At 43.1% G+C, this 9966-nt stretch overlaps 1 protein-coding gene across 1 annotated transcript; it reads right to left on the bottom strand.

Moving 5' to 3' along the window:
• Window positions 1-2338: 2338 nt before the first annotated feature.
• Window positions 2339-4765, bottom strand: LOC149380643 (F-box protein PP2-B15-like). Its single transcript, XM_089601694.1, has 3 exons — window positions 4511-4765; window positions 3216-3334; window positions 2339-2904 (listed from the first exon to the last, which is right to left on the bottom strand). Exons 1-3 carry the CDS (start codon window positions 4763-4765, stop codon window positions 2427-2429), a joined length of 852 nt encoding a protein of 283 aa, XP_089457820.1. The 3' UTR covers window positions 2339-2426.
• Window positions 4766-9966: the final 5201 nt, after the last annotated feature.

Raw genomic sequence — 9966 nt, 5'->3', positions numbered from 1 at the left:
TCAAGCTTTGTTCATTTGGATCCATGTGGTCACTGTCACAAATCACATCGAGTAGGAATAGTTAAACTAGAAGCTAAGTCAAAACAAGAACGAGACAAGTTTTACGAAAATTGTCAAAAGGGTAATTTTGTCTTTTTAGACATAGGATGAAATGAATGTCAATAAATTTTTTGACAAGTACATTTGATGGCTTGAAACCACTCGGCCAAGATTAAGTTAATTGGGCCTTGTGAATTAATTTCATTTCATAAGAATTTTATTGAAAATTCCTAATGGGCCTTTCTCATGTTGTCATGAACAAATGAAGAAGCTTCTAGAAGCTCCTTCTAGAGAGACTTGGCCGCCCACCCTATAGAGAAATAGGAGAGATTATTTTGTGCATAAATGAATTAAGATACTTGCCAAAAGAAAAAGAGGAAACAAATTTCCTATGCATGGCAAGAGAGAATTCGGCCAAGGCATAAGGGAAGCAAAAGAGGAAACAAATCCAAGGCTTCGAGAAGCCTTGTTTGCCGCCCAAATGAAAGAGGAAAAGAGGAATATTTTGCTCATGAATATGTGATATTCTATAGAAGAGGAAACTACCTTGTTGAAGGTAATCCTTCCCCTATAAATAGAGGTCTCATTCTTCACATTTCATTCATCCAAAGTTTAAGAGATTGAGAGCCTCTCTCTCTAGAACTTGGGCGATCCTCTCTCTCTCTAGTTATTTTTCGATTTTTGTTTTGGCACCTAGGTCCACATTTGACCTAGCGTTTTTAGCTCTTCAACTTTGAGACTTGTTCTCGAGTCGTCGTGTTTAAAAGTGCCCACTCACTAATTCCTTTTCTCTCGAGTGATTCTTGTGATAGAAACTGTCGTGGTTGCTCGTGTTGCCAAGGAAGGAAGAGAGACGTGCTGCGAGGGGAGACGAACGTTGCAACTTTCCAAAAGCTTCTCAACGTTCAAAAATAGTTTTTATTTACGTGTACTTGCTCTTTGTCTAGGTTAGTAAAATTGTTTTACTTGTCAAAAGAAAATTGTTAAAATTCCGCCGCTTACCCGAAGCATTATAATTTTTCTTAAACCCTAGATCAATTCCAACAGTCACATGCACGACCAGGAGAGTCAAGTGCACGACAAGGCGAGTCAAGGTCAAGGCAAGTTGAGCCACGTGTACGGCGAGGTGAGTCATGTGTACGAGGAGTCGAGTCACGTGTACGGAGAGGCGAGTCATGTGTATGGCGAGAGGAGTCAAGGGCAAGGCAAGGCGAGTCAAGGACAAGGCACAGTGAGTCTTGTGTACAGCGAGGCGAGTTATGTGTAGGCAAATCACGTGCATGGCAATGTGAGTCATGTGTACGGCGAGGCGAGTCACGAGCAAGACGAGTCATTTTGCTTTTGGAGGGCTCATTTTCTGGTGTCGGAAAATAACGCCTTAATAGTAAGGAGTAATGAGGATACCCAAAACAGACTTAAGTGATTTTGCGTACCGAAAAAAAGAAAAGAATGCCATTTTCCTTTTAATATACTGTTCTTGTAAATTTACCAAATTTGAAATGATAGGTAAAAAAAACCCATGTAGTCAACTCTTTTTATAATAAATGTATTATGCAATATCTTATTTTATTATATACTTTACAACTAAATCATATCAAACATTTTAGAGATAATTGTAATAATGAAATATAAATTTCAAAGTGGATATTATTTCTTTCACCAGAGTTAAACCCGACACTCACACTACTACAAATGTTGGATACCACAACGGGGCTTTCACAACGGAAAGCTCTCCCGTTGTGGAAGCTATATGATTCCACAACGGAAAGCGTCTTAAGATTCCACATCGGGAACACTTTTCCATTGTGGAATCAAAAAAAGTTTGACATTCCACAATGGGACATTATCCCGTTGTTGAATGTCGCCGCATCGACGTAGACGTTTTGCCGCAGTGAAACATTCCACAACAGTAGTGATGTCCCGTTGTGGGAGAGAGGGAGAAAAAAATACTTCACTGCGGCCAAATTTGTGCTTGGCCGCGGCGAACGTCTTCAACAATGGGATCTTTTCCCATTGTGGAAGATTCACCGCGGCGTGAAACATGCATGACCGCGACGAAATATCAAATCAGAAAACCGATTTCACAACGGGAAGCTCCCTTTGTTGAAACGTGAAGCTGTTACAACGGGAAGCTCACCCGTTGTGGAAACCTTCAACAGCGGGGGCTTCCACAACAGCTGGCACCCGTTGTGGATGCCCAGATTTGTAGTAGTGTCAGAGATTAAAATAAACACTCTCAATATTAACAATAGCCTTACACAAAAGACAAAACATAAATAAAAATAATAAATAAGTTCGAGAAGATAAACTATATATAGTATTAGTTTTTCTCAATCATATGAAAAGGGGCAAAGTTGCATGACTTTGATGATCATCTACTAACTTGATCAATCTGTTGGCCTGAGGTCGATTCCCTCGACAATAAGCCCACCTTTCAAGTGTTGTCCTTTCACTTCACTAAGACTGATTTTGACCTCGTTGTCACTCCCATCACTGAAAAATCTTCCCAATTCAATCTCCATCCAACCATCTTTCCTCTGAAAAATAGCTCTTTCCTCTTCTTGAAGAAACACCGTCGGCTTCATCAACAAAGTCTCACCCCAGCTACGCGAAAAACATGCATTTACTAATGAGGTCTTCTTTCTTCTTCCTATACTAGGATTCAAGTAGATTTTGCGCTGTGACTTGAAATTGCCAACTTCAATTGAGACCTCAGACGGAAGAAAGTCCAATCCATAAGCGCGATCCGCAAATTTCACGACTAGATAGGCCGCATAAAATGTGCTAGGAGACAATAATTTTATGTTCATTGTGCAACATATTTCTAGCCACCATGTGGTTATGAGCTCAGCTACTTCTGCAAACCTGAAAATTTTGTCGCAATTTATTTTATTTTCTTGTGTGATTGAAGAAAAAGGTTCATTGATTTGGATATTAAGAGTATAAGTACCATTTACTGTTCATAAGATTTTGGCTCGATAAAAAACAAAACACGTGGAACTTAAGGACCCATTGTACAGTACTAGAGATTTGAGTCATTTGTCATTCTTACTTTACTTACACTGTTCTATAATATCAACTTAACTTTGCAATATGATACATAATTTCGTCATAACTAAGTGCAAATACTATTCATATTTAACTAGTATAATATAGATATATAAAAGATATCAAACCTTGACTCAGAAAATGGCTTCCATGACCAATACAAAGGATGAGTCGCCCATGTAATTGAGAGCTCTCTTGCACTCAACATGTAACATTTCTTGCTTGTTGATTTTTCTATTGAGAATGTCTGAGTCGTTTTACAAGAGTATATTAACAAATTAAAAATAAATTGAATGGTAAAATCAAGGCAGTGACGTAATCAGAAACAAAAATTTCAAATGATAAAAATGCACGAACGTATATATGTATACATATAGTGTATCGATACATACGCACGCATAATTTTGTCTATAGTCACTTGGGCATCGACAGGTGATAGATCAAACATGAACTCTGTCTCATATCAAGAATTCATATTTGATCCACCGCCTGTCCATGCCCTAAGCAAACTTTTACTATTAACACAAAACTATATTTTTTTTTCCGCTAGTCCTTGTTCAAAATATAATGCCACGATCGTAAACGAATATAGTATCCTATGGCCATCCGATTCACGGCCATACATAAATTGAGAAGGCGTTAAGTACTGTGAGCTCTAATTCAACTAGAAACGTACGTACGTGTGTGATGTGTACATAAAAAACATGTACATAGATATGTTACATGTATACGTGATGGACAAGTATGCAAGTGTAGTGTGGCTAGACCTAACACAATAGGCAGACACAGGACTTTTACTCAATTTACAGCTACAAATGGTGCCAAGATTTAACGGCTCTCTCTCTTTCTAGGAACTTCTCACTGCACTTGACCATTTTGCTACTCGACATTTTTCTAATATACCTTTTTTATATACATATATAACCATACCCTTGCGCATAATTATTAATAGATACATTCGCATCTGCGACGACGTGATTTTTTTTTTTTTTGAGGGAGACGACGTGATATTTTACTGTCATTGCAAAGCTGAATGTATAGCTTTATTACTCTTCACCCCCTTTTTTTGTGGTTATTTTTTTCTTATAACTTTTTATTTATTTTTGGGTTAGAGGGTGGTTTCAACTTTCATGGGTAGTAGTAGTTAATGTATTTCAACTACTATTATGGCATTGTATAGAAATAGGATCTGAAAGTAGCATATGCTATATTGAGAAATAGGTATAAAATGTGGAGAGGTAACATATTCCAAGTGTAGTGAGGAGTTCTAAGAAAGAGAGAGAGCTGTTACATCTAGGCACCATCTATAGCTATGAAATCTAAGTAAAAGTCCAATATTTGCAGATTATGTATATTCTATATATCTATTTCGATTATGCATTGAAAACAATGGAAATAAATGGAGTATAAAAAAAAGAATTACCCTCTTTCCTCCGTGAATTAGACACGGATCGCATAACTTGATAAACAACTCTTTTTTAGAGGAGAAAATGAAATGCGACACCATTGTCGACAAAATTGCCTCATAATCCGACGGTAGAAATCTATGCCACGCGTTATCTGACTCGGCCACCGATTTCAGAGACGATGAAAGTAGGGACACACAACACACGTCTTTTGGAGAAGTGAGGGACAAAATTAGGGACAAACAATCATGGGGCAAAATATCAAATTCCATTTTTTTCTTTAGATCTCTGGCACTTGAAACTCTTTCAAGCTATAATATATTATTTCAATAGGTAGACCGTATTTATAGAGCCTGGTATACCACATCACTGGATACCTGCCGTTGCATATATATCGTAAAAATGACAACATATTTTCTTTTCTGGGAATTAATGGTCCAACAATGACAACATCAAATTAACACATGAGGACATCCAAGAGGAAACTGAGCATTTAGTCTTAAGAACAATACATATGTGAAGAATAATTCATATATGGCCACGAGAATGCCAACGATTGGCAAATTATTAGGCATCAAATCTTTGTCCGTAACAATAGATGACACAACTACGACGAGTGTATTGAATTTGAATCCGAATATCAATTTTCCTTTCAAAAATTCAACAACCTCTTCTTTTCATCTCCATTATCTTTACATTATCTTTTCATATTAAGATTGACGTACAACACACAGCAAAAGAATCACTTTAGGGAAGGGAACCTATATAATAAACTTATTTATTCATCACCGAAATGCTTTTTTTATTTATGATTATTAAAAAAATATGCTACCATGTGCATGAGATAATATTGACAGTCCATGTCCGTTAATAAATTGAAAATGACAAAGAACATGTGTTTTATTTTATTTTTTATTAATGTCATTTTCGTTGTATAGTATTAGTACTGAATAATACCGCAACAATTAAGTCGTCGTATTAAATATAATAGTAAGTATAAGAATTGAAATTGAAGAGGAAAGTAAGTAAACCTTAATTGAGGACTGTGTTTCCAGAACCAATACATCGGTTCATCGCTCCATGTTATCTGAAGCTCTCTTGCAGAAAGAAGATACAATTTCTTTCCAGTCGATGGCGCTCTATTTTGAAACTCCGTTTATTTTTTTTTTATTTTAAATAAGATTTGCGCGGTGCACCCCATGCTGCGCGCGCGTGGAATTCTTTTCGGACGGCGTGCGCGGCGCGCAGCCCCCCAGGCATGGCGCGCGCCTTCTCGTTGCGGCGCTTTTTTAAGGAGCGCGCGTGCGTTTCTCGAGGGGCGTGTGGCCCATCTCGTCGGCCGTCTGCGGGCCTTAGAGACTTTCGATGACCCGGCCCATTTGGCCTTCAGGACTCGGGATTTCATGCTAGTCGCGTGAAACATAAAAGTCTCTACTCGAGGAAACAAAATCGACACGAGGATCCGACAATCAACTCGTGGACACATGATTCTACGCGAGGAGTTATCTCGACTCGAGGAGGATGACTCGACTCGAGAAGCATGGCTCGACTCGAGGAGCTGAAAGTTTGGCACGATGACTTGCCAGTCGACTCGTGTCGGAAAAGGCATGTCACTCTTCAAGACCTCCGGCCTGACCATCAGCCCTTTGAATGGCGTGTCTTCTCGGTATTCCGGGTTTTCCGAAAACGACTGATAACATTAGACCCCAAGTTCTTCGCTCGGGAGGCTCCTGGCGATGAACTTTTAGTCATTTCAACCGGGTGTTTGAGGAAACTTTATTTCCAAAGTCCTCGCCGTCGCGAGGACACACCTTTTTTTTGGGAGGTGCGCGGCGCGCAGCAAGGCATGCATGCCGCGCGCGAGGGTGACACGTCTACGCGGCAAAAGTCGACTTTTGGAGGCTTTTCTCCTTTTTTTCCACTTTGTGGGAGTATGATTAGGACTCCTACCCCCCTGGGTGTCTATTAATAATAGCACTACTCTCTTATTTTCTCCACTTGATTTCTCTCTCTCTCTCTACACTTTTTTTTTCTCTCTCTCTCTCTACACTTTTGCATGATGGATATTCCCTTCCCCTTCTCAACTGAGGATCCCGAGATAGATTTCTCTCTCTTGCTTCAGGACTCTGAGCACGCGGAGAGTGATCTCTTCTAGGGATTGGGGGTGCATGTCTGTCAGATGAGCCCGACGTTTTATCGCATGGTGGCGATGTGCCACATGGAGTGGCATTGCCAAACTGAGCAGGCGATGACCTTAAGCGACTTCCGCAACCTTGTTGTGGTCTTTCCAGTGCTTGGACAACCCGACTTCAACATGGCCCGCGATCGTCGGAACACCAAGCTGATCACGGACTCCGAGAATCACAACAGAAAGGCGTGGGTGTGGGTCTTGGTTGAGGCCTTTGGAGATGCGCCATGTCGATTTGGTCCTTTGGCCGACTTCTTTACTGATGCAGGGGCCGACGACCTCGAATTCGTGAAGGAGATCCGAGGTATGTCGGAGGCTCGGAAAGCTGGGGAGCGGTTTCGCTCTACCGAGCTGATTGCGTCCACTGGGTGGTTTTCGCCTTTCCCTCCCGGTCACGAAGATGTTCAGCAAGCGGAAGGAGTCCCTAGCACTGTGTCATCTCCCTCGAGCGTCGGCCTTCCAGGTACTTTGGCGTTTGGTTTTTTAGTTTCAGTGTCTTTTAGTCAGAGCTCTGATCTTTGTTGTTTTTGCAGCTTCCTCAGCTAGGGTGAAGGCTCGCGTGCGTTTGGCGAGATCTTCTTGAGACTCGAAGTCATTTGCGGTAATTCATCCTCGGATCGCAGTGCGGAATGGCAAGATGAAGTTTGACACCAGTTACTCGACGGAGAGCGGTCCCTGTGCTTCTTTGAAGCGACCCTCTTCCTGGGCTCTTCCGGATGCGTCTTCGGATTCGAAGCGCGCAAACTCGATGATCAAAGCGGAGGCTGTGGAAGTCAAAGGGGAGTGTTCTCAGGGGCTCGTGCAGTCCCCGTTGAAGATGTGGAAGGGCATCGTGACAAGCTGCGATGTGAAGTTCTTCCGTAATGGCATCTCTGACGCACAGAGAGTAAGTTTCCCTCTGCTTATCATTTTGCTTCATTTCGCAAAAATCTTGTTTTTGATAACTTGCTCATCCAACCACCTCAGGTGCTTGCGCGTGCGACCCGAGGCAAGAATATTCTGCACGATCTTATTTGGCGTATGGGACTCGCCCAGGAGGAGCTTACTCAAGCGAAGTCTCAGCTAGCTTGGGCCGAGCGAGGTCCAGACTCAAAGGCGGAGTTCGCGAGTCTCCGCGAACAGCTTCAAGAGACTCGCATAGAATTGGGAGTCGCCCAAGGCAAATGTGATTGTGCCCAGTCAGCAATGGCGAAAATGGCTGGAGAATTGTCTATGGAGCGTCAAGCTCTAGAAGTGGCAACTCGATCGACGAAAGTTTTCCAGAGCGAGGTGCGGGACCTCCGACGCCAGTTGGACACGCGTATGGAAGAGGCCAGCATCCTACAGAGTCAGCTTTTGTCGAGCAAGGCTGCTCGTGTCCGGGCAGAGCGCGAGCGTGATTCTTTGGCGGAGGAAGTAGCTCGGCTTACCGCGGAGAAGGCAGCGGCGGAACAACTTGCGTCTGACTTGCAAGACGACTTTGATGTCGGGATCGAGGAGGCGAGGCACGATGCGGCAGTGGAGTGTCAGGAAGTTATCGTTACTGAGAACATCTCTCGAGGGATCACCTTTCACTTCTTTGACTCTCTGTTCCCACCGCTCGACGGGTTTGAGCCTCTTGGTGACAAACACGTTGTGTTCGAGTGATAATAATTTTTCTTTTCGCACAATTGTTTAGCGCATTGCTTTCTTTATGAGTTTCCTTTCAGCACACTTTTCTTAGCACTTACTTTCCAGGATTTATGGGGCGGTTGTCCTCTTTTTATGGAACATGATTTTTTTTATGAACATGTCTGCTCATTTTGATCAAGCGTTCCTACTTCGATTAGCTATGGTATGTTTTAGTAGATACGCGTCTCTCGCCTATAGTTTTGGCAAGTCTTCTGCCTTAGCAGGATTTGGCCTTAGACACGTGAACCGTTGTATGGTTCGCGTCCCTGTTCCCGAGCGAACGTGACGCTCCTTTGGATTAGGACAAATTTGTCGCGGTTGGTGCATCGTGTGAGATGACCCCGTGCGCCATGTAGACGTCTTTATTGCGCCATGTACGCGTCTTAGGTGCGCCCTGTAGGCGTCTTATGCGCGCCATGTAGGCGTCTTTGTTGCATCATGTAAGCGTCTTATGTGCGCCATATGGGCGGCTTTGGTGCGTCGCGAGGGACGACTTCGATGCGCCATGTAGGCGTCTTACGTGCACCATGTAGGCGTCTTATGTGCGTCGCGAGGGACGACTTGGATATGCCATGTAGGCGTCTTAAGTGCACCATGTAGGCGGCTTTGGTGTGTCACGAGAGACGACTTAGATGCGCCATGTAGGCGTCTTACGCGTGCCATGTAGGCGTGTTAAGTGCGCCATGTAGGCGGCTTGGGTGCGTCACGAGGGACAACTTAGACGTGCTATATGGGCGTCTTACATGCGCCATGTAGACATCTTAGTTGTGTCATGTAGGCATCTTAGTTGCGCCATGTAGGCGTCTTAGTTGCGCCATGTAAGCGTCTTACGTGCGCCATGTAGGCGGCTTTGGTGCGTCGTGAGGGAGACTTAGATGCGCCATGTTGGCGTCTTACGTACGTCATGTAGGTGTCTTAATTGCGCCATGTAGATGTCTTAGGCGCGCCATGTAGGCGGCTTTGGTACATCGTGAGGGACGACTTAGATGCGCCATGTAGGCGTCTTAAGTGTGCCGTGTAGGCGTCTTACGTGTGTCGCAAGGGACGACTTAGATGCGCCATGTAGGCATCTTAAGTGCGCCATGTAGACATCTTAATTGCGCCATGTAGGCATCTTGGTTGCACCGTGTAGGTGTCTTGGTTGCGTCATGTAGGCATCTTGGTTGCACCATGTAGGCGTCTTACGTGCGTCGCGAGGGACGACTTAGATGCGTCATGTAGGCATCTTAAGTGCGCCATGTAGGCGTCTTAATCGCGCCATGTAGGCGTCTTAGTGTCTTTTTTCCCGTTTGTGTTTGGGTTGAGACTTAAGTTTTTTCGTGGAGCGTGTTTTTCTTGATGATTTCCTTACCCTTGCTAGCCCCCCAAGTTTTTGGGTTACAAGTTTTACTTTTGAGAACCGAAAAACTTTTATAAAGTAGATTTTGAAAAGAAACCTCGAACTTTATTATTATTGCAAAAAATTAAAAATCCTAAAACATTGGCTCGTAGGGAAGTGCTAGCTACTGGTAGTACTGCCGCAAGTGTTCCGCATTCCACGGATGACGGATCGGGGTCCCGTCCATGTATTCGATATAATAGGTCTCGTCGTGTATGACTTTGCGGATCATGTAGGGTCATTCCCAGTTTTGGCCG

This window comes from Urtica dioica, chromosome 11, assembly GCF_054948205.1.
Source record: "Urtica dioica subsp. dioica isolate 48M chromosome 11, U.dioica_male_clone48M_v1_H2, whole genome shotgun sequence".
NCBI lineage: Eukaryota > Viridiplantae > Streptophyta > Magnoliopsida > Rosales > Urticaceae > Urtica > Urtica dioica.
The sequence above is the reverse complement of the archived record's forward strand: the minus strand, read 5'-3'. Positions and strand labels throughout refer to the sequence as shown.

Coding starts and splice junctions, on each gene's coding strand:
- LOC149380643 (XM_089601694.1), bottom strand. CDS start 4,765: ATGGAATTTGATATTTTGCCCCATGATTGTTTGTCCCTAATTTTGTCC. Junction 3,335..4,510: donor TAATTCACGGAGGAAAGAGG/GTAATTCTTTTT, acceptor AAAACGACTCAG/ACATTCTCAATAGAAAAATC. Junction 2,905..3,215: donor AAGCCATTTTCTGAGTCAAG/GTTTGATATCTT, acceptor CAAAATTTTCAG/GTTTGCAGAAGTAGCTGAGC.